Source organism: Macaca fascicularis, chromosome 14 (genome assembly GCF_037993035.2).
Source record: "Macaca fascicularis isolate 582-1 chromosome 14, T2T-MFA8v1.1".
NCBI classification, from domain to species: Eukaryota; Metazoa; Chordata; class Mammalia; order Primates; family Cercopithecidae; genus Macaca; species Macaca fascicularis.
This window is the reverse complement of record NC_088388.1, coordinates 30,920,956-30,947,558: the sequence shown is the minus strand read 5'-3', so window position 1 is coordinate 30,947,558 and position 26,603 is coordinate 30,920,956. Positions and strand designations below refer to the sequence as shown.

The window sequence follows — 26,603 nt, the reverse complement described above, 5'->3', positions numbered from 1 at the left end:
AGGTTGGTGCAAAATTAATTGTGGTTCTTGCCATTAAAAGTAATTACAAAAATAGTCAGTCTGACCAACATGGCAAAACTCCATCTCTACTAAAAATATGGGTGTGGTGGTGGCACACACCTGTAATCCCAGCTACTTGGGAGGCTGAGGCAGGAGAATCGTTTGGACCCAGGAGGCAGAGGCTGCAGTGAGCTGAGATCACACCACTGCACTCCAGCCTGGGCAACAGAGTGAGACTCTGTCTCAAAAAAATTTAAAAACCCTGCAATTACTTTTGCACCAGCATGTGATATGCATTTATTTTAAAAAGTATTTTGACATTGTCTTTTAAAACAAAGTTTCTTTTTAATCTTATAATATTTTACTCTGTCATGTAAAAATATTATTTTGAGAAGAGGCCTGTAGGCCTCATTAGATGACAAAACAGATCCATCGTACAGTTGAAAGGTTAAGAACACCTCATTTACAGCATTCTCTCACACACGACTAACGAAATGACTTCTGAACAGCACCAGCTGGTAGATGGTCTCTGCCAAAAGGGGAATATGATCTTCCCATATGTTCTTGCCTATGGGTAGCCTTGGAGTTGTGAAGAGACTTTGGCATAATGAAGATGATAATAAGAATGATAATGGTAATTTGTTGAGTGCCTGCTGTAAGCCAGGTGGTTACAGGCCTGTTCAATGTCATGTTTAGTTTAATCCTCCCAACAACCTCAGGAGGTAGTCCATGGAACAAAGACAGAAGAGACCCCTGCCCACCCACGGTAATGAAACATGGGTACGGGTGAAGGCCGATGTGGTTACTGACCCCTTGGAGAAGGTTGATGTCACGAGTGTGCAACTCGTGCAGTTCCACAGGACCCCATGCTTAGAAAGTTTCCGTGTTTGGTTTAAGGCTCTGCTGTTGCCATCTTGAAATTCTTCGTAAGTTTTGAACAAAGGGCCCTGCATGTTCCTTTTACACTGAGCTCTGCAAATGACGTAGCTGGTCCTGCCTCTGGTTGTGGTGAAATGGAATGTATGACAGCTCCCGGGGCTGGGAGTCTGGGAAGCTGCTGCAGAGAGCCCCCTCCTCATTTTCATCAGGCTCAGCCACGCAACCTCTGGTAGGAAGCTACGGCCTGTTGAGGAGAGAGGATGTCATTTTTGAGTTAGTGAGTTTTACGGTTTTGTTTGAGCTCCAAAGGTTTCCTCCAAACAACTGGAAGGATAGCTGAATAACTGCCTGGAAGGGATTTAATTCCTTGAAAAACCTTTCTGGTAGGGAGTTGCTGGCAATACTGGTGGGTTTTTCATGATTTTATTTTCCAGAGGGCTTGCTGCATAAACCAGTGAGCCAGGAGAAGCAGAATAAAGTCTGATCTGGAAGGAAATATGAGACCTGGTATGCCATGAGTCTAGTGTTCTCATAGGAAGGATCTAAAAACAAACTTGGCTTTCTTGCCTGCTGCTATTGAATGATTATCGCTATAAAAGGAAAACTCTACTTCTAAAGAAGAGGTCGTCTAACTTGTAAGAAAATTCAGATGTTATTTGCTTCTTGAGCTGCAAGGATGCTAATGAAATAAGTCTCATGAAGTTCTGGTGGTGTTTTAGGGCTAGGTTTTTATAGATTGTTCCATTGTTCAAAACAGGGTCATGGACGTAGTGATGGTGGAAGAAGTGAAGACTTTTCCTCAATTTCTTTGTCTCAGGGATGGAATTCAGGCTTCCCCAATAACATTTTCATGGTCTTTCTCTGGTCAGTCAGTGATGTTCATAACACAAGCAAGCCTGTCATCAGGACAAATCTGTGATGGCTAAGACATCAGGTGCTCTTCCAAAAGAGCCATAATTCACCCTTCATTTTTCAAGTTTTTTTTTTCTTCCTGTTATTACTGCTCTTTTATCATGGCTAATAAGTCTGAGGTGGTTTCAGGCAGCCAATCCTAACCCCTGAGTCAATCTGGGGCCTCCAATGGGAAGCCAGACTGAAGTTCTGATAGATGGGTTTGAGTGGCTGTGAAGTGGTGTTTCTGTAGCATCCAGACTGATTTGCACTGAAAGGGAGCTTCTGTATTAGGGCACAAGGATGATCAATATGTCTCCTATTTATATTTGGGGGAAAAAGTTGTGGGAACCGTGCTTAAAGGATCTCAATTTTGAAATTGAAAGTATGAGGTCCTAACAGACATCCTCCTTCTCTTTAGAAACACAAGGATCCATTTTCAAGTAATTTCAAAAGAATTATATTGCTTTCCCCACCCCTTCCCAAGTACACTTATTGTAATATATCCAGTCCATTTGCTAGCTTTATATCTTTAGAAAAGTTGCTTAACCTGTCTCTGTAAAATGGTGCTAATATTAGTACTAACATTCAGGGTTATTGTGAGGATTAAATGAGGTAATTCATGTAATGCCTAGTTCTATTTCTAGCACATTTTAAACCCTCAACAAATATGAACTATTATCACTGTCATAGTTTTTGTTGTTGTTTTGCAATTATGTGGTTTTCAAGATTCTGAGCTGGGGGCTGTTGCTCTTTCCTTGACTTGAACATCTTGGTCTTTTCCTATGAGGAAACTTGACTCTTGAAATGGTCCAATCCATTGTCCTAGTCCATCCTGACCCCTCCCTGGCTCCAATCCCCACCCCTTACCGTCCTCCACCCTTCCCACATTCCTGCACAGTTGGTCTTATTTATTTTTCAGTCAACTAAAGGTGTTGTTAAATCTTTTATTTTTCTGCTGCCCGATTTGGTTCTAAGCACTCCACTCCCTACGCTGCTCATGACAAGAATGCCTGGGAACACTCAGCCAGTCATATCCCTCCCCTGTAGGAACACCCAGTTCTTAATGCTCCTGGAGAGGCAACATTTCTGAGGCCATTCCCCACTGCCATAAGCCCCCCGCCCCCGTGAAGCCAGTGGTCTGGTAGTAATGAACCCCCCACGGCCCTCAGAAAACTGGGGCAAGGTATTTGTCTGCAGAAATGTTGCATGTTGCCTTGATTGTGCTTTCTTCTACAAAGCTTAAAAAGGATATTATATTATATTATTTTATTTTATTTTTTGAGATGGAGTCTCACTTGGTTGCCCAGGCTGGGTATGAGTGGCACAATCTTGGCTCACTGCAACTTCCCCCTCCTGGGTTCAAGTGATTCTCCTGCCTCAGTCTCCCAAGTAGCTGGGACTACAGGCACATGCCACCATGCATGGCTAATTTGTATATTTTTAGTAGAGACGGGGTTTCGTCATATTGACTAGATTGGTCTTGAACTCCTGACCTCAAGTGATATGCCCGCCTCGACCTCCCAAAGTGCTGGGATTACAGACATGAGCCACTGCGCCTGGCCAAAAAGAGATATTCAAAAACTCCCTCTGACTGTGTGTGCTGAAGGCTGAGTGCTGATGCCATTGCTTAATTAATGTTGTTCATGATCTCCATTTAGGCGATTTGTTTAACTCCTTGTGGCCCTTTTTGGACTTAGCTTATCATGTGACATTGACAAATTAATGAGAAGTGAGCATGTGATGATGCTTGGATTAGGACAGAAATCACATCTAGCACATCTCAGGCCCTTTCTACCTGGGACCTGAGACCTCAAATCTCTTGGCAGGAGATGAGTGGGTCTACACAGCCCGCTTCTGAGGTAGGTGTGGCTAGCCTCATTTATGCGATGGGAAAACTGTGGACTGGGAACTAAGGGTTTTCAAATTATGCTCTTTGCCCAGGGCTGGATGTAGGATGTCTGGGGGAGAAGCTAGGCTGAGATCTGGGTACACTGAGCCTCCACTTTAGGAGGTAACCTAGAGACTACACCTACTCCCTAAACTGTATTGACTTTTGGAAGTCAACCATTTGGAAGAGTGTGGTTTTGGTTTCGATCGTATCCCAGCAGTCTTTTCTCTGCCCTTGTTAATCTGATTTGTGATCTGAACCTGGGCTGGCTGGAGGCTGGCCATGTCACTCTGCAGACCTTGGACACCCCTGAGTGCCCTCACAGAACCAGCCAATGGAAAAGTACAGTGTCTTCTGGCTTCTCAGCCTTGCCAGCTCCCTCTGGCCTATTTGATACCCTCTTTTATATTAAGGGAGTGGAAATGTAGCATCCAAACTGAAAATGCAGGTTTTTCTTTGGTTTTTTATAGGAAAAACAAATTGGCATGAACACTCAGTCAAACCAGCTCAGGCTGTTTGGGCAGATGCCTTTCTTTGCCTTTTTCTGTTTATTTTCCTACAAATCAATGCTTAACTGCGTTGTTATCGGAGCAGAGCAACAGGTGCAAAAAAATAACTCTGCTGCCAACTCAAATGAAACGGTAGGGCTTATACCCTCTGGGAGGTATTCAGAAGATAACAGAAGCCCCTGCCAGCAACTGAATTAACAGCTCTGTTTACGGTGGGTTTTATGTTAACAACCTGCTTCTGACCCTCCTACACATAAACACACCATTGTCTTGGAGAGAGACATTCAGCCATCCGGACAACCCACTGCTTTATTCTGCCCTGAGTGGAGATTGGTTTTGGCTCAGGCTGCTTTGTGAAACCCAGAAGCATTATCCTGTCTGCCAACTCCACGTCCTAGTCAGAGTTTTCTGTGAAGGCAAGGGCATGGGGTTGCCGGAGAGAAGAGGATTGGTCCTGCTTTTAAGACTAGTTGAAATACTTTTCAAGGTTGGTCATTCTCAAATGCCAGAGAGGGTTGCCTGGCTCTCTCCGCTCTTGCCCCATTCCATTCACAACAGGAGGTGGGGAATGAGCTCAGATGATTTTGGAAGGAGCCACTATTGTTTTGGAAGCTGTGTCCTTGTGAATAGTCCATCAGGGTAGGGCAGTGTCTATGTTTTATTTACTATTGTGTCCCCAGCACCTAGCAAAGTGCCTGGAATCTAGTAGACACTTGGTAAATATAAATGAATTACAGAGGGTCTGAGACAATATTGTAATGGCTGGATAAGCATTTCTAGGTGATAGTTTCCTTCTGCTAAAGGCTGAGAGACTGTCTTGGGTATGAGGGCTTAAGTCCAGGGTAATTAAGTAATCTTTTGAAGGACTGAGATGGGGGTGGGATGGGGTAAGGGGTGGCTTGGCCAGCCTTGAGGTCATCCTGATGGAAGTAACCATCAGAGAGATCCTCTGCAAGCGCTATATTCTGGGACCAGATTTGTCTGTTCGGCCTTCAGAGACTCATACTTTTAAGTATCCAATCATTGCTGAATTTGACCATTTGGTATTAACAGAACTAAGCAATTACCTGCTTTAATTCAAGTTGGCAAATAATGTAACAGTAGGCTATCTGCAGATGGATTAGAGGTTGAATTCTCTACATTGAATCTTTTTTCTCTGACTTTATAAGGACTTGCTTGCATTTATGGACATTTCTTTCAAGGCTGGTGTCTCCTGGAGTTTGTCATCTTGTGGTGGGAAAGGGAAGGGAGCCAAGTGGGTGAGTCTATAGACCAGAAAATCTCAATGGTGAGAGTGTTCAAGACTTCATTAAGGGAGGTTCTTAGAAATGCAGATTTTAGTTTAGAGGTCTGGGGTTTCAGCAATCAAACATTGTTGAATCTAACAATATGGGGGTACTGAGCATTAGGACCTATTTTATTTCAAGTTGGCAAATAATATAGTGATAGGTTGTCCACAGAGGCCCACAGAAAACAAGCAAAACCAGGAAGATGTAAATGTTTGGAAGAAGAGGAGAGGCAAAGTTTCTTTTGAGGCCTCAAAAGCCTCTGTGACCTTTTACAATCCGAAGCTTGCCCTATTCTTACTTTATCATATCTGAATGGGTTTGATAAAGGCCCTGGGGGTCATCTTAGGCAAGCTTGTCTTTTGATCAACTTGGGTGCCTGCCACTGTCAGTGTGTGCCGCCTAGCCTGGGTCTGACACCAAGACTGATAAAGATCAGCGTACTATGTATATTTCCAAATGGCTTACAGTCAATAAATTGTACCTATAATGGATCCAGACTTGGCCTCCCAGTGCCGCATTATTGGTCATGAAAACCCTTGAAACCCCAGCAATAATACTTCAGATGTTGCCCCTGGGAACGTGAAAAATGTCTGTTTCAAAACACATTATAAGGCTATGAAATTATCTGTGATGTAATCCCAAGAGAATCAAATACATTCCCCAAGCTTGATTCATAATTCAATTCATTTGTAAAAACACAAATGATTGTCTGTATTATATTCAGTTGCCTTTCACATGTACGTGATTTTTTTTTTTTCTCTTATTTGGGAGTGGTCCTTTGAAACGACAGTCATATTGAAACAGGAAGTCAGTAAGCTGTTGCAACATCCTTAGGGCAAATGCTGTGAATTTACCTGCTGGTAACTTTGATTAAGGACTGAGAATGGTGTCGGTATCACTGTCATCACAAAAGTAATTATTTAAAAGGACTAATTGCTTCTTTGGCTTCAGGAGTAAAGATGCCCACATGACAGCCAGTTCTGCGGCAGTTTGGTGATGATGTGGTTGGATGAATAAGGGAGCTAGGAAGATGGCTGATGGTGGCCCTGACTCTCAGTCCCCTGAGGCTGGGGACAGGGAACGCAGGTGTGAGCCCTGGTTAAGATCTGCTCTGTGGCCCTGGTGGCTCCCAGTGTTCCTTCACCCTTGCGGCAGGAGCAGACCATGCTCTCTGGCCTGAGGTCTGATTCAGGTAAAGCATAAGTAATTATGGACAAGTCTATTTCCCAAACACAAAATTAAAATAACTTTATTGAGTCATAGGGGGATAATTTACATTATATATGCATGCATGTATATATGCAGGCATATGAATATGTGTATATATATAATATGTATGTAAACTTGATAAAGGTGTAAGGCAGCAGATGGTCCAGGGAGAATGCTATGACCATGTCTAGAATGGGGGTCAAAGTGAGAATGAGTCTTCTCTGGCAAAGTACCCTCTTCTCAGCAGAGAGTGGTCAAGTTCCCAGGTTTTATTGCAAGACAGTCTGAGTTTGAATTCTCTTCCCTTGCTAAACTGTGTGACCTTGAACAAGTCACCTAACTCCTTTGTGCCTCAGAGAAGCCATCTGTTAAATGACATAATGCCTCCTAGAGTTGTTGTGAGAATTAATTGAGATAATATGTTTAAACCAGCAGTGCAGAGCTGGCACACTTTAAGTATTCAGTAAGTCCTAATTACTATAATATAGTTATTATTATTATTATTTTTAAAGTGTTCAATCCTGAGTCTAAATAGCCCCATCACTGAGCAAAAGAAAGACCTCCCTGTAACTGAGCAGGCCCAAGCTGGCCTGCGTTGGTCTCTTCTGGGAGGTTTGCTCTGTATATTTAAGAAGGGAGGCCAGTGGAGCAGTCCTTGGGCTTGTTAGGAATCCCAAGGCTGAGCAGAGCCTCCTGGGCCTTGGGATGTGTGGTTCCAGCTCCCTGCCAGTGGCCCAGGGGTTCTTCTTGCGTATCTGTCCCTATCAACCCCAGTCCCAATCCCAAACCTTATTCTTTTTTTTTTTTTTTGAGATGGAGTTTCACTCTTTTTGCTCAGGCTGGAGTGCAATGACGCAATCTCGGCTCACCACAACCTCTGCCTTCAGGGTTCCAGCGATTCTCCTGCCTCAGCCTCCCAAGTAGCAAACCGTATTCTTTGTAGTATTTGAGCATTCTCTGTGCTAAGGGACTCGGAGGATGGAGAAATGGTCAGCCGTTCTCTGCCAGGGGCTCGTGTTTTAGACGACATGCTGCTCTTCCTGGTCCTTTTTTTTTGCACCTGCAAACCAGCCATGGTATGTGGTAGTGCATAGCCTTTGACAACACAGAGTTTAGGAGCATATGCCTTACCACTGCTCTTGGCAGCCTTGACAGTGTGTCTGGTGAGAGAAAGGGGGGCAGGAGGGATGGCTTTCATCCTTTGGATAAGAACTGTGCCCAGTCAGAGGGAAACATCATGGCTTCTGCAAGCAGGGTCCAAGCCCCGCTGTTTATAGCTCAGCCCTAATGGTGCGTCTTCACAGCAGCTCTCAGGATAGGGAGTGGGGAGGCATAAGATCTAGTCCTAGGCTCGACTGTGCCAGTCAGCTGGAACTGGAGAAGACAGTACGGATAAGAGAGCGTTGAAGCCTTGCTTGAAATGAACTTGGCTCTAATTTCCTCCTTAAGTGTTCAATAAAATAGAAACTACAAGTATGATTATGATTATTATTTAAAAACCAGCAAACACTTATCAAATATTTACTATGTGTCATGCTTTTCCAAGCATTTTACAGGTATAATTTCATTGTTGTCTTTCAACAACGCTTTTCATATCATCTCTATTTTATAGATGAGGAAACTCAGGTCCCAAGAAGTTAAATAACTTGTCCAAGCTTGCCCCATTAGGAAATTGGCAAAGCCAAGATTTGAACTGTGGCCATGTAACTCCAGAGCCTGGGGCTCCCAACAATGATCTTGCTTCTGAGGAGTGTACCCCTACCATGAGGATGCCCCCAGTGCCAGCCAACACAGTTTAAACAGAGACTCATGGGCAGAACCTCTAATAAGCATAGACATTGACTAGACACTTGCTACATATGAAATGCTATGCTGGTGACTTTACAAACAATCTCATTTAATCCTCATATCAGCTCCACGTTCCAAAGTGGAATTTTGTTATGTGGGGAAACTGAGGTGGTAGAGAGGATAGAAATTCTCCAAGGTCAACATAGCCCACCAAGCCATAGTACCAAGATTTCAACCCTGGCCGTTTGAATCATGAGCCCTTATTCACTTAAGAGTTTCCCTCAAGACATGCGGCACCACTAGGCTGCTTTTCTGCTATGCCCATATTTGCTACTGACCAGCAGCCAAAATGGGAGACTCTTAAACTTTCAGGTTAGACCAAATGCTCTCCCTGCTCCCCTTCATTGGTCAAGGCTGTGCATGGTGGTCAGGGTGGTGCTTTTCTGGAAGCAAGCCCTCGACAAAGCAAGCCAGGAGAAGAAGGCACAGGGGGCTGGGATGTGTCTCTGTGTGTGACTGGTGCAGAAGTAGTCCAAGTCCTTAGCAACTCAGGGCACTGTGGGAGTTTGTGTTTACCTGAAACTGCCCTTAAAAGAAGTGAGAGGCGGAGGCTGGCCTATCTCCTGCCATGTCCCAGGCTGTGGTCATTCAGCACAGAACAGTGCTTTCTTGCTGGAAAAAGAATTTCAGATTGGCCAAACCCCAGTGGCCCATAATATTAGGGGAGCTGATGGCACGTTGTAGGGGACTTGCTGCCTAAGGTTAAATATGTCCTGGCAAGAAGCCTGGCATGATGTACTCGCCAGTTCTTCAGTCTATCGGGTAGCACACAGGGCTCTTCTCTTCAAATAAAGAGTACAGTTCTGCCCCACAACTGTGGGTCTTACACAAAGAGGTGAAGTTTGGGACAAATGTCAACCTCTGGACAATCAGTCGTGACTCAAAATCAAACACAGTTCCCTCCAATTGTTCCTACCTATAAAAAAGGATAGGGGAATATATATGAAAAAAAATCTCGGGATAATCTACATTTCATTTCACTCCTTTTTTTTTTTTTCTTTAGAGACAGAGTCTTGCTCTGTTGCCCAGGCTGGAGGGGCAGGGGCATGATCTTGGCTCACTGCAACCTCTGCCTCCTGGGTTCAAGCGATTCTCCTGGCTCAGCCCTCCAAGTAGCTGGGATTACAGGCATGCACCACCACACCCAGCTAATTTTTGTATTTTTAGTGGAGATGGGGCTTCACCATGTTGGCCAGGCTGGTCTCGAACTCCTGACCTCAAGTGATCCGCCCGCCTCGGCCTCCCAAAGGGCTGGGATTACAGGCGTGAGCCACCGTACCTGGTCACACTCCACTCTTTGAGTTTGAAATAAAAGGTATAGTTTTTCTTTGCGTGTGTGCAGTTTTTAATAGCCCAGGTAATAATTTATACTACCTCTCCAGAATATATACCACCTGGGAACAGACAAAGGTGGCTCTGATACCCAGTGTATTCTCTTAAACCTTCATAGATCAGGCAGTTACTCTATAGGTACCAGGCACTCTGCTGTGGCCTTTGAGGTGCCTTGTCTCATTTAACCCTCCAGCAAGTCTATGCCTATTCCCCAGGAGAGGAAATGGAAGTCCAGGAAGGCTAAAGGACAGCCCAAGTTTGTCACATCAGTAAGAGCAAAGCCTGAGCTGTTTGCCTCCACAAGCTTTTAACCAGTATTCCCCACTGGGGGTGGTTTTTGCCTCGGGGACATGGTGTGCGTGGAGGGGGTGCTGCTGGCATCTAGAGGGTAGGGGCCAGGGGTGCTGCTAAACATCCTACAATACACGGGCCAGCCCCCACAGAAAGGACTGTCCACATTTCAGTGGTGGAGAGGTTGAGAAACTCTGCTTTTAACCACAACCTAGGGCGACTGAGGATTCCTCCTCTGCCTCCCAATCCGAGGGTCCTGGCTCCAGCAGAAGATGGGGAGAAGCAAGTTCTTTTCCCAGCTTCCTTTTGATTCCCAGGATAGAGTCATTCTCACTTAGGCTCTGAACTGGGGATTCAATCCTGGAAGAAATAAAATGTGTTAGAGGAACACCTTGAGAATTAATGTTTAAAGAGGGGAAAGGAAACTGATTTTGACAGGGAATATGTTTGCCAGGGGCTAGACAAGACACCTTTAGACCCACTATAATTATTTATCTTTCAAAACAGCCTTTAGGCTCAGGAGACACGAATACTCTCCCACAATCCCCTCCAGCTCTCCCATTTCTAACCCAGTGTGAGAAATGGAGGCTCAGAAAGGTTAATGTGCTCAAGGTCACATGGCTGAAAGATGGGACCTAGAGTCTAACCCAGGATTCTCAGATTCCGAAATCTCTACTTCCACACATTTGATGGTATTTTTTTTTTTTTTTAAGAAATAATGAAAGCTATGCTGAAGGTAAAGTAGGGAGCTGAAATAAGAGCATTCAATAATTCCCCTACTTTCTAATTAAAAGGATTGCTTTGTATACCCCAGAAAGCAATTACTATATACCATAGAAAATCTACATTAGCATATGGGGGTGTGGGTCAGTTGGTTATAACAAGGCTTTTTCACAACTCTCAAGTCACATTTGTTATCCATGATCTCATTCCATCTCAACAGTCCTGTGAGGCTGTTGGGGGCAAGTGTCTTCACTCTACACCTGAAGAACTGTGCCTCAGAGGAGGGTAGGACTTGGCCAAAGGCCTTCAGCTACACTGGCCATGGACCTCATGTGCCCACCCTGAGGACATCTTTCCTTGCAGCTCCCTGCCCGGTCGGAGATTCTGACCTTCTTTGCTTACAAGCCCAGGTGAGCTCAAGTGAACTCTGACTCACTAAGGGTTAAGCCACACAAACTCTTTTATGAGTGGAAACCACTTAATGTGCCCTGTAAAAAAGGGCCCCTCACCATGCTGGCTGCTTTTCCTTGGAAAGGGAGTGCCAGCAGGGAGCAGGGCTGTGCACAGGCCATCTTTTTGTGGGAGGATAGCAATGGGGCAGCTGCCACCCCATAGTCTTAAAGGCATCTCTGCGGGTTGGGAGAAGTTCTGGATGCTTCCAGAAGGTCAGGGTGGAAAATGACGTCGGCCCTGAGGAGAGGGGCTTGTGGGCATTTGGCCACAGGTGGAGAACTGGCCCATATTGTTCTGCAACATTTATTAAATTCTTTTTTTTTTCACTACTTGCCGAGCTCTCTATGTGCATGACCTCATTTGATTCTTACAGCCCTTTGAGTTTGGTATTGTTCCCATTTATCAGGTACAGAAAGTGAGGAACAGAATGTATTTGGCTAGACAGACTTGGCACTGGCTCAGGGTCACCCACAGGAAGCAGGGGAACTGGAATCTGAGTCTGCATCTCTCCAGCTCCAAAGCCTGCGTGCTCAGCCTCCACGCCACCTTGCTTTCTGTTTGTCAGGAAGCATAGTTGGCCCAGGCAGGTGCTGCCACTGAAATGACCACTTTGAAACAACCCCGCAGGTAAATCCTTGTGAAAGAATTTTAGAGAAGCCCTCCCCTGCCTGTCCTCCCTGAGCCTGGAAGACCAATCCCTCCTTGCAAATGGGCTGGGCTCTGAGCTTCAGCCCTTTCAGGGTTAAACAGTAACCTTTCCACTGCTTGTGGTTGAGCAAATGCTAGCAAGGAACAAGCCCAGCCTTGAGCAAACAAGAGACTGGGCCCTGGGCCCCCCTCCTTCCCCCAGCCACCCAGTCTGGGGACTTAGAGACTTTCTTTCGCCTTGAAGTTCCCAATCTGATTTCTTAGCTTTAGGGCAATTGCTCTACAAAGCTGGATGGGAAAATGCCCAGTTATTGTGAAAAAGAAAAGAAGGTTTGATATGAGTTTGTTTTCTTTCTCTGAGGGTAAGAATCAAAGAGGTTTTCAGAAAGGGAACTTACGAATCAGTATAGTCACCATCTTTAAATTTTCAAGTGGGGAAACTGAGGCCCAGCGTCATTTCTGGTTCAGCCTATCCACAGAGCTAATGACGCTTCTCATCAGAGCACCTGACATGTATTCGTGCCCTACTTTGTGCCAGGTGCTCGAGGTACAGAAACTCATTTAATCTCCAACCAATGTACAGACGAGGTATGATTAGCTGCATTTTGCATATGAGAACACTGGGGTTCTGAGAGGTTAGGTAACATATCTGGGTGAGTACTAACCTAGTAAGTGGGAAGACCTGGAATTGACCCCAGCTCTTCTGGCTTCAAAGCTCCAATACATGGTGGCAGGACATAGAATCCAGCTCTTTTACCTTCCCACCCAGTGGCTCTTTGCTGTTATAATGTCCACCATCCCTATCCTGTCTTTCCTTCTCCACCTTCTACTTAGACTTCAGTCCTAATTATTTACCAAACAACAGTGATGATGATGCTAATAATCATCATACATGTTTGTGTGCAGCCTAGTTCAGCCTTTAATTACCGCTCTCTCCCCAGCACCTAGAATAGTGCCCAGCCTATTACTAGGCTGATAAATACTTGTCGAATAAATGAATACATGAATATATTCATATGCCTTCTGCAGAACCCCCTTCCCCCCCGACAGGCCCTACACAGAACCAGAGGAGTGGTAGCTAAATTAGGGGACGGAATGCCAAGGGCTGAAAATCCTCTGGATTGGCAATTTTACTCCTGTTGACATTGATAATACCCTAGGATGCAAAATTTCCCCAAAACAGGCAGAAAATTTTCCATGAATTGCTGCTATAAAGCTGAATTCCTCTCCCTACCCCAACATTTTTATAAAGAGCAAGTGACTTTTACAGCCTCTGGGTATTGCCCAATAGTGATCTGGAAACAGGCTGCTCTTCGTTTAAATGACTGAACACACAGTTGGGGCTGTGGTCTGAAAGGTGGAGGGTGTCCCGCTTGGGAGTAGGGACATTATAAATACCAGAGAATTGAAGACAGTATTTCTGAAGTGTAAAATGTTTACATTGCTATAAAATAAACCCAAACAGGCCCACAGAAGAAATCTCTTCTCCCAAGTCCTTTACTGAGAAAATGATCCCACAGACTGAGGAAGCCACTTTTACTTAGGTCAGCTTGGAAACCCACTAAATTCTCCAGGTCTCTAACAGGAGAGAAAAAAAATGGTTATAATTGTTACCAGAAAGGAAAATTTTTTTTCTTTATCAGAAATGGGCAGTGTCTGTCAGAGAAACCAACTGATTCCTGATATTATCGCAAAGCCAGATACTTGAAGAGCTCTATTAAAATATGACTGAGGCCGTCTGATGACCAGCCCAGCCTGTGGCAGACACCCACACTGAGAAAACTTGTTACTGGGTGTGCAGGTGCAATTGCCGTCCGAGCTCCCACACAGGTGCTGGGGTTGTGCTGCCACCGGCTTGGATTTTCATTGATTGAAATTGCACTTTAAATACTTTAAATAAAATCTCTTTGGCATTTTCACTTTTATAAAAAAAAAAAAACCACTTGGATGCCAGCCAGCCTCGCCCTGGGAGCAGGTATTGCATTTTCCTCCCGCTTCATTCCTGATCAGAGATTATTCATTTATGAATGGGTGGCTGTAAAAACTTGCCTCATGCATATGAAAATTGAACCTGGAAATTTTTAATTGCTGTGAGTTTTGCTTTTACAAAAAAGGCTTTGGCAATGGGTGGCAGGCAATGGGTGGAAGGACAAATTCTCTTTATTTTCTTCCTAAATTTACTCTGTGATCTGCACTTTCAAATGACATTTATCCAAGAGGCAATGACTGAACAGGCTGTTTGATCCCCTAACAGATCATGATTCTGGAAGGAGGTGGTGTAATGAATCTCAACCCCGGCAACAACCTCCTTCACCAGCCGCCAGCCTGGACAGACAGCTACTCCACGTGCAATGGTAAGGGGGCCCGTGGGTGTTGGTGTCACTGCTGTGCTGTGGGGACTCTTTGCTTTACTTCTTCTCCCAGCCTAATGTTTGAAAAATATAGGCTTTTCAGCAGAAAATGTGGGACAAGAAGGAATGGAGAAAACTCAATTTTGGAGTTCCCTACCGGCCCCCAGGGTTCCAGACAAAAGCTCATTTGAGATATTCTGTTGCCTCCTCCCAAAATTGAAGGTTCCAGATTGACAGCCTGGCAGTGAGGCGGGTAGAAGAGATGCCTAAAGGAAAGATTCCCTGTTGAAGCTTTTAATAGTGTTTTGCTGGGATACCAAGATAGGCTAGGAGAAAAAGGGTGTCTGTGTGCATGTGTATGTGTGTGTGCATAGAGGTTAGGAAGGAGAGGGTTATAGCAGTTTAGTCTTTATTTTTCATCTTCCAGTGGCCTCTCTTTGAAAGGGGAGAGGAGATTTGTAAGGAGAACAGGTGTTCTCCCTAGTGCTTTAATCTAGAACACGTCTATTAGAAGAAGAGGGGACCTGGTGATGGGGCGTATAGGGGGTTTGGTGATCAAGCCTGTGGCTTCCTGAATGAAGCTGAATCCCTAAATCAAGTTGAATCCCTGAATCAAATTGTTGCTGAATCAGGAACCCCACACCCCATTGTGAAGCCGTCCAGTTTAGGCATTCAGCTGTGCATCCAACAACAGTGAGTTTAGGAAGCTCTGGGCCTCTTCTTGATCCACACCCACTGCTAATCTCCCTGCCAGAGGCTCTGCTGTTTGAGTTTGCTTTGAAATATGGAGATAGTTTGTTGGTGACCAGAGCTTGGGAGGAAGCAGGAGTGGGAGGATAATGGGAGAGTTATTCTGCAGGGAGTGCTGATCCATGTGGAGCTCCACCTCTTTTAATTTGGAATCCTAGTCAAACATGGTTGAAAGGGTGAGCAGGTAAGCTTCCCTTACTCAGTCACCTGCTCCCCCCACAAACTGCTGCACTTTCTGGGCAGTTGCATTTTCTGTTGTGAGCCTCAGATACCCTGTGAGGACCCAGAAAGTGGATTCCAAATAAAACTGGAAGTCTTTGGCATTCCCCGGACCCTGGCCCCTCAATGAAGGCAGCATTTCTCCTGCTTGCTCTGAAGAAAGTTGGGGAAATGTGTTCAGCAGGAAGTAGAACTGGGGTGCCACTTTTATTTCTTAAATTCCAGAGATCTCAAAGAAAGCTCAGCCTTGATCAAGACTGAAGAGGAGAAGGAGATCAGTTGAATGGCAGAGAGGATGTGAACTCATAGGAATTTTTATTGTTTCTCCTGAAACTTCAGGAATTTGGTGGGTTCTCTGTCTGATGTGGAATCTCCCCAGTTAATTTCAGACAAAAATCCCTGATTTTCCCAAGTTTGAACAAGATACACTAGCAGGGACTATCTTTTAATCTAGACCATATTAAGTTTGCAGATGAGATTATTCTAGATGTGCTGTTAGGTTATTAAAAGTTGGTGCCTCTTGTTGCCAAAACCGGAGCTGTACTATCATAGCATCAGAATTATTTTAGAAAAAGAAAGATGAAAGACTTGGGGAGCCACAAAAATATATTTTCCATCCTTAAACAGCTTTATTTGTGAGGCACCAAAAATTGGGGGAAATAGAAAGATCCAGCCCAAGGTCTGTGTATCTGGGACTATTTCCATATAATTAGATTTTTGGGTTAGATTGTTCCATTCCTCCCCCAACCCCTGACTATTGGCTTCCTCTTTAGAGCCCACGTTGAGGACTGGGGGCTGCTTTTGTTTGGCCATGAGGTACGAGGAGCTAAGTGCATACTGTGAGTGGTGGGTATTGCTAATGGCGGTCACCTTTGTGCACTAGATAAACCTGACCTCCTGCTCTTAGTGCTTCTGAGGTCTGGATGCCATGGATGGATTCTGAATGAATGAGGAAGAAGAGGGATTGGGTCAGAAACATTTCCCCTTCAGTCTCTCCTCTGAGGGTGTTGTGGGCTGGACCATGGGCGTTCTGGGAGTCAAACCTTTCTAAGGCCTTTAGCTCCTTGTAATTCAATAGACCAGCAACATCAGCATCACGTGGAAGCTTGCTAGGAATGCAGGAACTCAGGCCTCTCCCTGGACCTGTTGAATCAGAATCTGCATTTGAACAATATTCCCTGGTGATTCACGATCATACTAAATTTTGAGAAGAACTGATCTGGTGTGACCTTGAAGAAAAAGTTAGAGACAGTTTTCTTGCACTACATTTTCTTCTACTGGTCCACCCTCGAGTTTGCTGGAATATCCATGTGTCATGTTCAGTTGGATTTCCCTTGCTTCAGCTTGGTGGGATGCAATAGTCTTTGCCTCTTGCCCCTCTCACTCACCTTTCCTGAAAGAGAGCTCCTTGCCGACGTCTATTCTCAAGGGAACTGTAAGCTCTCTCAACCCTGTTCCATGCCCTCAGATGCTGGCTCTGTCTTTTCCATTGCCCCAAAACTTCGGGCGGGCTATGGAATGTTTTTTTTTAAGTGAGCATGAGTCACATATTTAGATGGCTAGCACATATTAGGCTCAGCAATATTTATCCAGGTGAATGAACTGCACTTCTTCATCAGTATCTGAATGCACCATCTTGTAAATGCACCTCCCAGCTCCTCAGATGTCTACCTTATTTCTTCTTCAAAAACATATTCCATTAAATAAATATATGGTGAGCATCTACTATGGCAAGGTCTCTGAGGTCATTTTTATAGGTGATACAAAGAGGAGTAAACCAGTCTGTGACCTCAAGTATACAATTTACAAAGGAGAATAAGAGGGCACTTAGAGACTTGTAGAGAAAAGCAGAACATGACAAAGCCATTAGGAGAAATACCAAGCATGTCTCCTGGAGAGTAAGAGGACAGTGAGGCAATTTGGGGGGATTGGTGATGACTTTAAGGGGTGGTCAGAGTTTGAAAGATGGGTAGGAATTCAACAGGAGTGAGAGGTAGAACACAAACTGAACTGAAAGAACAGCACAGAAAAAAGACAAGAGTTAGTGAAGAGCCTCAATGCCTAGCTAGGCAGCTTTATACCTAATTTCAGTGGGTGATGAGAACTACTAAAAGTAACTGAGTAGGGAAGTGACATCATGATAGCTATAATGACTAGGCTGGGGCAGTGGGATATCAGTCCAGTTAGCAGATCAATAATCTGGATCACTTTGAGGAAAAGCAAAGGCATCATATAGAAAAGAACCTTAATTTCAGGCCTTATTTTTGGTTGAAAATGGTCTGAGTTTGGGGTGTGTGTGTGTGTGTGTGTGTGTGTGTGTGTGGTGTGTGTATAAGAGAGAAAAAAGTGACAGAGAGTGAGTGAGAGAAAAGAGGAGCAGAACTATTTGGGTATGAACAATAAGCTAATAAATTGCTGAAATGATAGCAATGCTCTATCTAGCTCTCATGATATTTTACTGTGGGTGAGGGGGGGAATGAGCTCTGAGCACTTCAGCTCTCTTGTTCTCATCCAGTGCCCAGGGGTAGATAGCATGCTAGGGAGGACATGAATATGCATTTCTGCTGCATCCACCATGCTGGCACATACACTGACTGTGGCTGTGTCTCTGAGATATCTGGCAGCCAATAGTGCATCCCTGTGTCAGATACTATGGCCAGGAACAGCCAGGGGTCACTCATGAGACTGCCTCCTGTTTTGCAGTTTCCAGCGGGTTTTTTGGAGGCCAGTGGCATGAAATTCATCCTCAGTACTGGACCAAGTACCAGGTGTGGGAGTGGCTCCAGCACCTCCTGGACACCAACCAGCTGGATGCCAGTTGTATCCCTTTCCAAGAGTTCGACATCAACGGCGAGCACCTCTGCAGCATGAGTTTGCAGGAGTTCACCCGAGCGGCAGGGACGGCGGGGCAGCTCCTCTACAGCAACTTGCAGCATCTTAAGTGGAACGGTGACTCTCTCTTTCTGTGTCTCTCCCTACCCTGCTAGGAGCCAGCCGGAAGAACAGAGATTCTGCAGATGACAGGATTCTTTGTCAGGGACAATAAAGAGTGGTCTCACTTCCAAATTACCATGTCCCAAGACAGGGAAGTGGAAGGAAGATGAGAGGACAGGATTGAAGCCTAGGGTACCTGGTGTGTCTAATCCCTTATAAACGCCAGTGTAATTCAATCCTCTCCTTATGGTGATAATTCTCAGGAAGACAAAAGCTGGCTAGGAATTCATAGAGTATTTACTACCCTTGGAAAATGTCTTCTTTCCTTTGCAAACAGGGTTCAATAGTTTAACATCCAGTCACTTGCTTGTTAAAGATCATCATGGTTACAAAACAAACAAAAACACACACACACACACACACATATACACACACACACACACACACACAAACAACCTCAAACAACCTTCTAGACCTAGGTTCTTAAGATAGGGTCCTAAGGGTGGTAAGAAGATATATGAAATTAGAACTATGTTTGTATTTGGGGAGGGGAAAAGACTCACAATACTTCAGCAGATTCTTAAAAGGTCTGTAACTTAAAAAAAGGGTTAGAACATATGGTCTAGATACGTGTATGGGGAATATTTCTGTGGTGGTTTCTGGAATTTCTGTTGCCCTAATGTCCCAGATGTCTCTCTGAGGCTTCCCCTAGCACAGGGATGGGCCACCACTCCAGATGTTGTCCTTGAATGGTAGATTATTCACACACGAACACATCCTATAATGACATGTAAGACCTAGTAGGGTGGACAACTGACCTTGCAGAATGGTTTTGACACTGGCATAAGGTTCCCCTGATAGTGGCTGTAAAAATCTAGCTCTTCTGAGAACTATGGGCATCCTGAAAAGTAGCAATATTTAAGAACAGGGAGTTGGCCTGTTCGCACTGGAAAAGGCATTTATGTCTTGGTAGAACCCATGTTTGGGCAAGTAACCGGGAGTTGGGCAGCATGAGCTCCAGGGCTGTGAACCAGAGTCATACCCTGGCAACAGCCATCAACACTGAGAGAACCTGGGGCCTTGCAGCAGAGCTTGTGGCTGCGGAGGCCATTTTAGATGATGTCATTCAACTCCCTGGCCACACCCTGCTTCCCACCCACCTCACATTGGTGGCTGCTCATTTTTCTTTGACTAGAATCAAACCAAACAAGGCTCTATAAATAACCCTCAGGAATCTTCAGAAGGATCAGACTTACACTTGAATAATTAAAAATATTTACCTCCACCCCCAATTAAATCCACTCTTTTAAAGCTTTACCCTAATTGAGGCCTGAGGCAGGGAGGCCTGGGAGGTGCTGTGGCTGTCTTAGACCTTCCCTCTCTGACCTCCCATGGCTTGTTTGGTCTCACCGCATGCCGCTGTAGCCTCTGAATTCCTAACGTCCAACCAGATTTCTCACTCTTTTGTTGTTTGCCTTTGTGTAGACATTCTATTAACTAACATTTATTGAGTATTTACTTATACTAGGCACTGTAAGTGAGTTAATTCATTTAATAACTTTACAACAAAGTAAATATTGTGCCCATTTTACAGGTGGGAAGACTGAATGTCAGAGAGGTTAAAGGCATGACTTCCGCTCTTGAGATGTTTATAATCTGTCTGGGGAAGAAAAGCATACTAGATTCATTTGTGCATTTACATGTGTGTGTGTGTGTGTGTGTGTGTATGAGCATGCATATATATGCTTTTATATATGATAATGGGAGAGGAATTGCAAGCAAACAAGGACATGTGATGTGCACTGCTTGTACATGTGCTGAGACATAAATAAGGAAAGAGTCACTGCATTTTGTCCAGACATATCTCACAGATTGGATGTAATCATGATGGCTTTGATTAGATTTTAAATCAAAGAAGAATCAAGCTAGTTAAAATGGTTTTCCCTACATTTTCATTTTCATATCATATCTTAGTATGGGAAAGAACCTTAGAAGTCATCTAGTGACCTTATCTAGTTTAATCTTGTTACAGATGCGGAAACTGAGACCCAGAAAGGTAAAGGGCACACACCTTCCTCATAGCTAGTAGTGGAAAAACAGGGCTTCTGAAGTTCTATTTCCACCATACTGGATGCCTTTACTATACCACATCAAAGAATTGCTTCTAATGTAGTGCCTTAGATTTCTGATTTTCTGGGGTCAGAGACTGCAGGCTTGAGTTTGTAGAGGCTAACAGAGAAACCCCCTCCCATAAACAAACATAGATGACCAGGCAGTAGGATGACAGAAGCTCTGCAAAGAAGTCAGTTCTGTCCTTATTTAAGCACCCAGTTCTGGCTCCATCCTCTCTGACTATCCCAATCTGTCCTTCACAGGCCAGTGCAGTAGTGACCTGTTCCAGTCCACACACAATGTCATAGTCAAGACTGAACAAACTGGTGAGTAGTAATGGGCAAAGGGAGCCAATCTAGTCAGGCAAAGCTCTGGGGAGGATAGTTGGGAGAGGGCAAGAGAGAATGTGGGAGCAAGTTTTTGCAGGAAATGCAGGGAGGCCTTTTCCCTGGCTGTCTCTGATAGGCCACCCCCACCATGAACCTCATTCTTGCCCTTGTGACCAGTGACTGCCACCTATTTCCGATTTATAGACTTCTGGGAAGCCACACTTCTCTACCTCCTACTCCTGGTTGTGGCATCATCCAGACCTCAGGCCAGTAGCCAAGGAAATGCAGAATATAAGGTGGGCCTCCCCACTACAAAAAGTGTCAGGGACTGGACTTGGCCAAGTTTAGAAAGAGAAGAGGAAGGGGCAATGTCTCCTATTCTCTCCCTCCTCCGTTGAGGGGAGTGTGTTTCACCAAAATGGGGAAGATGTTGACTTGGTGTTGTAGCTAACAAATTTTTAGGGGCCCTGGGGAGCTTCTGCAGAGATGCACAAAGGTACCTGCAACTCAGCTCCTGCCTTCCGTGTGTTTTTATATGAAGGACACAATTCTGGGCTCTGAGCAGAGGCTACAGTTCCATAGCATCTACATTCATTTTCATTTCCTTTCCCCTGTCCTAAATATGTCTCCTGGAGACTGTCCTCCAAAGTCTATGAGCCATCATAAAACTGTGCAGCGACTCTTGCTCCTAGGTCACTCCCCATGTTCATGCCAGGGAGCCTGTGAGCCACATGGGCCAACCAAGCTTGCCACAGGCCTCTCTGAGGATGTTTCCCAGTCACCAAGGACAGAATTTGACATGCAGGTGATTTGTGAGTCACTCGGGGCCAAAATTGGCCCATGCAGTTATTTACCCTTTTATAAGTGGGCTGGCCTACCATTCATTATTAAAGAAAAAAGCAATAGCTGCTAAGCATGCGAATTAGGCTTTGCTAGCCATGCCCTTCTCTTCAGAGGCCAGGGGATGGGCCATCTGGATGTTCTGTGCTTTACGGGCCTGGCATTGCCCTGGAGATGGATGCAGGACTTGGTCAGGAGGATGGCACCCCCTCCCCTGCTTGACCTGACAGAGAGCCGCACCAAAGGAGCCAGGATAATACTGGAGAGGTCCTAAATAACTTGATAATTCCTTCTTGACCATCCAGACATTCTTGTGTTGCCAGTTCAGAAAAGCTGAGTGGAAGGGTGGAGAAGAAGGTCCACCCTAGGAGGAGGGGAGAAGACACTCATAGAGGGGCCAACACCCCCAAACCTCTTTGGTTCAGTTTGTTTTCAGAGACAACAACAGGTGTACAAGGTGACCCAACAAGGAGAGGGTGTAACCCCAAGAGATTGGGCTTGGGGTGTCCAAACATGTAGCTATTAGCTAAAATACCGGCTAAATCCCTATGTCGTAAACAGGAGGACTTAGCCAGTAAGTCAGGTTTTATATCATTTGTGCTATAAAAACAAAATGAAACTCAGTCAGTGGCTTACACCCCGGCCCTAAAACTCAGAACCTAGCAAGGAAGGGAGCTGAGGGTAACCTAGGTCTGCGGTTAGGAGAAAGCAGGAAGTTTCTGGTGAGGACAAGGTGAGAGATCTTACAGCTTTTGGCTAGCCAAGAAACAAAATGCTTCTGTTGGAGACCAGCCCAGATCTGGGGGTTGTGTGGGAGTTGAGCTCCATTTGGGGTAGGTGGAGGGGAGTTCCCTTTGAATCTGAAATCTGAAGAGTCAATCAAAGTGAGATGTGCTTACCGCAGCACACAGAAGAAAGAGAGAGAGAGAGACGAGTACAAGAGCACTTCTTTTCTGCGATGGGGCAATGGGGCTCCACTCTTAAAAGGTGTTTGTTTGATTTAGTAACAGTCTCCACCCCTTCTCCTTGGTTTTGTTTTGAGAATTTTATGTCATCCTTTAAGCTAATTGGAAAAATCCTAGAGGGAGGGGGCTGTCATCCAACTTGGATGACAAATCTCTGGAGTTCAGCAACAAAGAAACTGTGATAAGATTGACTAGACTCTTCCTGAAAGAAACATCATTAACCCTCCAAGGAAGACATTAATAGAAAAAGATACTCGTTAATTATTTATTATACATTTAAATAAATTTATCCCTCACAAGGCCTTGCCCCCACCACACCCCAGGGTAAAAATATTGTGGTGATTATGCAGTAGAATGCAAAACAATGCCAAGCCAGGTTAGGAAAATTCCCAGGAACCACTGGTCTAGGACAGGTTCCCATTCTTGCAACTTCTCTCACTTCCCTAAAAATGCAATAGGTATGGAACACGTGGATGAGGCCATTTCCCCAAGGATGCTGAAAGGAGAATTAGACAACATTATTATAAAGTAACGCAACTGAAGCAGAATCGTATCCCTTGTCTCTGAGGACCACTCCTCACCCCCCCATACCTTGTTGATAAACAATGAGTTAGAAAATGCAGCCTCTTCTCCCTGGGGAAAATGATCACTGACTATTCTCCTTCTCTATTTTTTGTAGACCCTTCCATCATGAACACCTGGAAAGATGAGAACTATTTATATGACACCAACTATGGTAGCACAGTAGGTAACTAACTCCCTGACACTTAAGGCCCTTTACGTTCTTATTCTGTTTGTCTAAGAGCCGCAGTGTTCTGTTGTGAGGCGGGGGGACTCTAATTGTCCTTTATCTTTTCATGGCCACAGATCTGTTGGACAGCAAAACTTTCTGCCGGGCTCAGATCTCCATGACAACCACCAGTCACCTTCCTATTGGTAAGCTGTCATCACATCTGAGGCTGGGTGTGCCTAATACTTAGGGAGAATTGGTGGGAATTACCAACAATCTACATTTCTGTCTTGCTGGAGTCTTTCTAATTGAAGGGCTAGGGAAGGAATAGAATTACCATTAGACAAGGTTTGTGTTCGAGGCAATATTTGTACATTGAAGATGACCAGTAGGGATCCTCTAGGCAAAATGTTGGTCTCCTGTAAAACTAGTCACTCTGTTGTGACAATAAAAGTTGTTTAAGGTTTTCTTTATTTTCAACGAAAACTTACTCTTGCAATATAGCTGATAAAATTATTCGTATTTGGGCATACTTATGGGAAATAAGGCTATATTTAATTTTCAACAAACTACATTTGGCTTTAGAGGAAGAATACCTCATAGTGAAGTTCAAAGGTCCGTGAACCTGTAGTGATGGTTTCTGGGTGAAAGGGCAGCCATTGGAAATTTCCAGAATCCCCACAGTTACACTATTTTGTCAGTTTTTAAGTCTAATTCTGATGACTTATCAGTGCTCTCTAATCAGTCAGAGCACCTGCATTTTATGAGTTATGTTCACATTAGCTGCATTTGGTTAAGGTTGGATGCAACTGGGGCTATCCATGCTTCTTAACTAAGGTTACACTGGGTGAGAAGGTTGGGATGTTAAGAGTCTGGGAGAGGGGATTTCAGATTACCACCCCCACCTACAAATAGGTGCATTGGCATGTACACCGTGGGAATTGGTTGAAAGAGGATCTTATGGTTTCCTGTGATCTGGGTACAAACTTGTGGATCTCTTTGGGTCTATGAAATGGCACTTAGACATCAGTCACAAGTGATAGTGCCTCTCTCCTGGAATTAAATTTGGAGCAACTTCAGAACTGGGATTTAATTGGGTCTTTGTGAAAGAAATTAGTCTGCAACCCTTCCTTCCTTCTTTTTTTTTTTTTTTTTCTGTTTTTGTTTTTGCTTTTGAGAACTGAAATAATGAAAGGTTTTAGTTTGAGGTTTTGTTTGGGTCAAGCCCCTTAAATGAGATGGGGCTGGGAGCCAGTGTAAATGCTTCTGGATTTGAGGTTAAAAGCTGAGGCCAGCGTAGCTCTCGACTTCTCCTTCCCCTAGTAGCCCTTAGCATTATGTGTCACTTGAAGTATTTGTTAAAATTAGGAAATAGATCAAATACTGTCAAGGCTTGGCTGTGTATTGGCTATTCTGGGGGAACTGAGCCAACCGAGGTAAAATTTCTGTGGCAATCATTACCACTCAGTCAAGACCACGGGGTTCAGGGCTGAGGAAACCTCTCGAGTCACACTCTGAGTTCCTCTGCGACTTCCTACAGTGTCATCTCCACATCCTTCCATCCTTCCAGTTGGGTCTTTGACTTATGGCAAAAAATTCCAACTAAGAATAAAGCTGAACCAACCACTTCCTGAGGCTCAGGGGCTAGTGTGTCTTGAGGTACCCAGGAAACCAAAACGTCATAGTTACAGCTCTGCTGCCCTGACAGCCGGGCCATCCTCTTTTCTACATCTTGACTTACACCTTCTAGAATCTCAAAATCAACAGGGGCCTTAGAGACCAGTTTCTGCTTTCGCATTTGCAGCAGCAAGGAACTCACTGTCTCCCGAGTCCACTGGTTGTATTTTTCAATAGTCCTTCTTAAGATGAGTTCAGGAATCTGCTCTCCTTATCCTTCTGATCCTTGTTTGCTGCAGCTCCCCATTCCTATCCTGTAATTGTAAACCAGGCTGGAAAATGAGATCAACCACCCAGGCCCTAAAGAATCAATGCAGTCTCTGGGGTTGGTGTATTAGTTGGGGTAATAGCCCTTCAGTAGGATAGTTAATTATAGCCTTATATGGGTCAGTTTCTTTCAGAATAGTTGATAGTCTCTACTGCATGGAACCAGAACCCCAGGGAAAACCTTGGTCATTTGCCTGAGTCTTTATATTTCAAGTTCCCGTGAAATTGAATGCAGTGAAATATCTTTCTATGTTTGAATGCTAGTTACCAGCTGAGCTAAGGCGAGGCTCAGCGTAAACTGATGCCCTCTGTGATAAACGCAGGTGGGGAAACAGGCTTTGTTTTGATTTCTCTGTCATCTGCCCATTTCATAAAATGCCCGCTGCCAGTGTCCTGTTCTGCTCGACAGTCCTCCAGCCTGTCATGCTAGCTTGGGCTTGATGTGTTTATCCACTGACTTGTTGAGCCTAAAGCTAGGGTGGCACGGTCTATTAGAACACTGAAATTTGTATATCCCGTAAAGAAATGGCTCACAGCTGAATCATATGCAAATGCTTCTAATCTTTGCTTCTTGCGAAGCAGCTTAGCTGAAGTCATGCTCTCGCACGGGCATCACAAACCTGTGGCTTGTTGCTGTCCCTGCCTGGACCGGATGGACGTTGGCCTGGAGTGCCTGGGAGCCGAGCAAGAGAAAGCCAGGCTGGACAACTTCTCCGGGGCAAGCCATTATTTTATAAGAATGAATCACTTAACCACATGGCTAACTTCAAAGTCTTGACTTTTATTCTAGGGCAGAAGGAGGACACATACTAAAGCGAGGTTAAAGATCAAAAGAGATCAGTGGTAAGGCAGGCCAGTGATTCCATGGCTTATCCCTGCACACTGCAACAGGAAGAGGCGGCTGGAAGAAGTTACGTTCTTCTTTTGCCTTTGACTGCTTATTCCCTTTTATGATGATGGAAAGATTTTTATTTGGGGATGAAAAAAAGAACATTCCTAAACTGGATGGAGCCTAGCTTGGGTAAATGGCTGACAACTCAAAGAATATTTCCTCATGGTTTATCTGGCCTAGGGGTTTTGGAGTCCATGGACTGCCACATGGGCCACAGCCCCCTGAAATTGTTGACAAAATTTCATGTGTGCATATATGTGCATTTTTTCTGAGGAGAGGGTTCAAGGTTTTCATCTTATTCACAAAGGAACCTGAACTCTAAAGTAACTGATTCTAGATCAACTAGGAACCCAGAAGCAATAATTGAGGCCAATATACTGAGACGCTTGTATTTTTCTGAATTCAACTCCTGGCTCTGAAAGAATGGCCCTGCATCCCTCCTGGATGTCATTTGAAAACGAGCTTTGCTTGTGGCCTGCTGGGTAAATGCCACTCTTTGTCTGCAGTACAACGTGGCCCTGTCAGAGTGATGTATCACTTGGAAACTGGAGTGGATGCCAGACCTGTTGCAATA

The 26,603-nt window shown here is 44.6% G+C and overlaps 1 protein-coding gene across 3 annotated transcripts in view; it reads left to right on the top strand.

Moving 5' to 3' along the window:
- The window catches only part of EHF (ETS homologous factor), a 41,817-nt gene that overhangs the window by 6,742 nt on the left and 8,472 nt on the right, over positions 1–26,603 (top strand). For 2 of the 3 annotated variants that reach the window (XM_015434925.4, XM_005578217.5), the window contains exons 2-6: positions 14,218–14,317; positions 17,987–18,232; positions 20,593–20,655; positions 23,143–23,211; positions 23,331–23,399. In XM_015434925.4, coding sequence (XP_015290411.1) covers positions 14,221–14,317; positions 17,987–18,232; positions 20,593–20,655; positions 23,143–23,211; positions 23,331–23,399 — 544 coding nt within the window. In that variant the 5' untranslated portion in view covers positions 14,218–14,220. The remainder of the gene's footprint in view (positions 1–14,217; positions 14,318–17,986; positions 18,233–20,592; positions 20,656–23,142; positions 23,212–23,330; positions 23,400–26,603) is intronic. The other variant, XM_065528326.2, reaches the window with a different exon arrangement.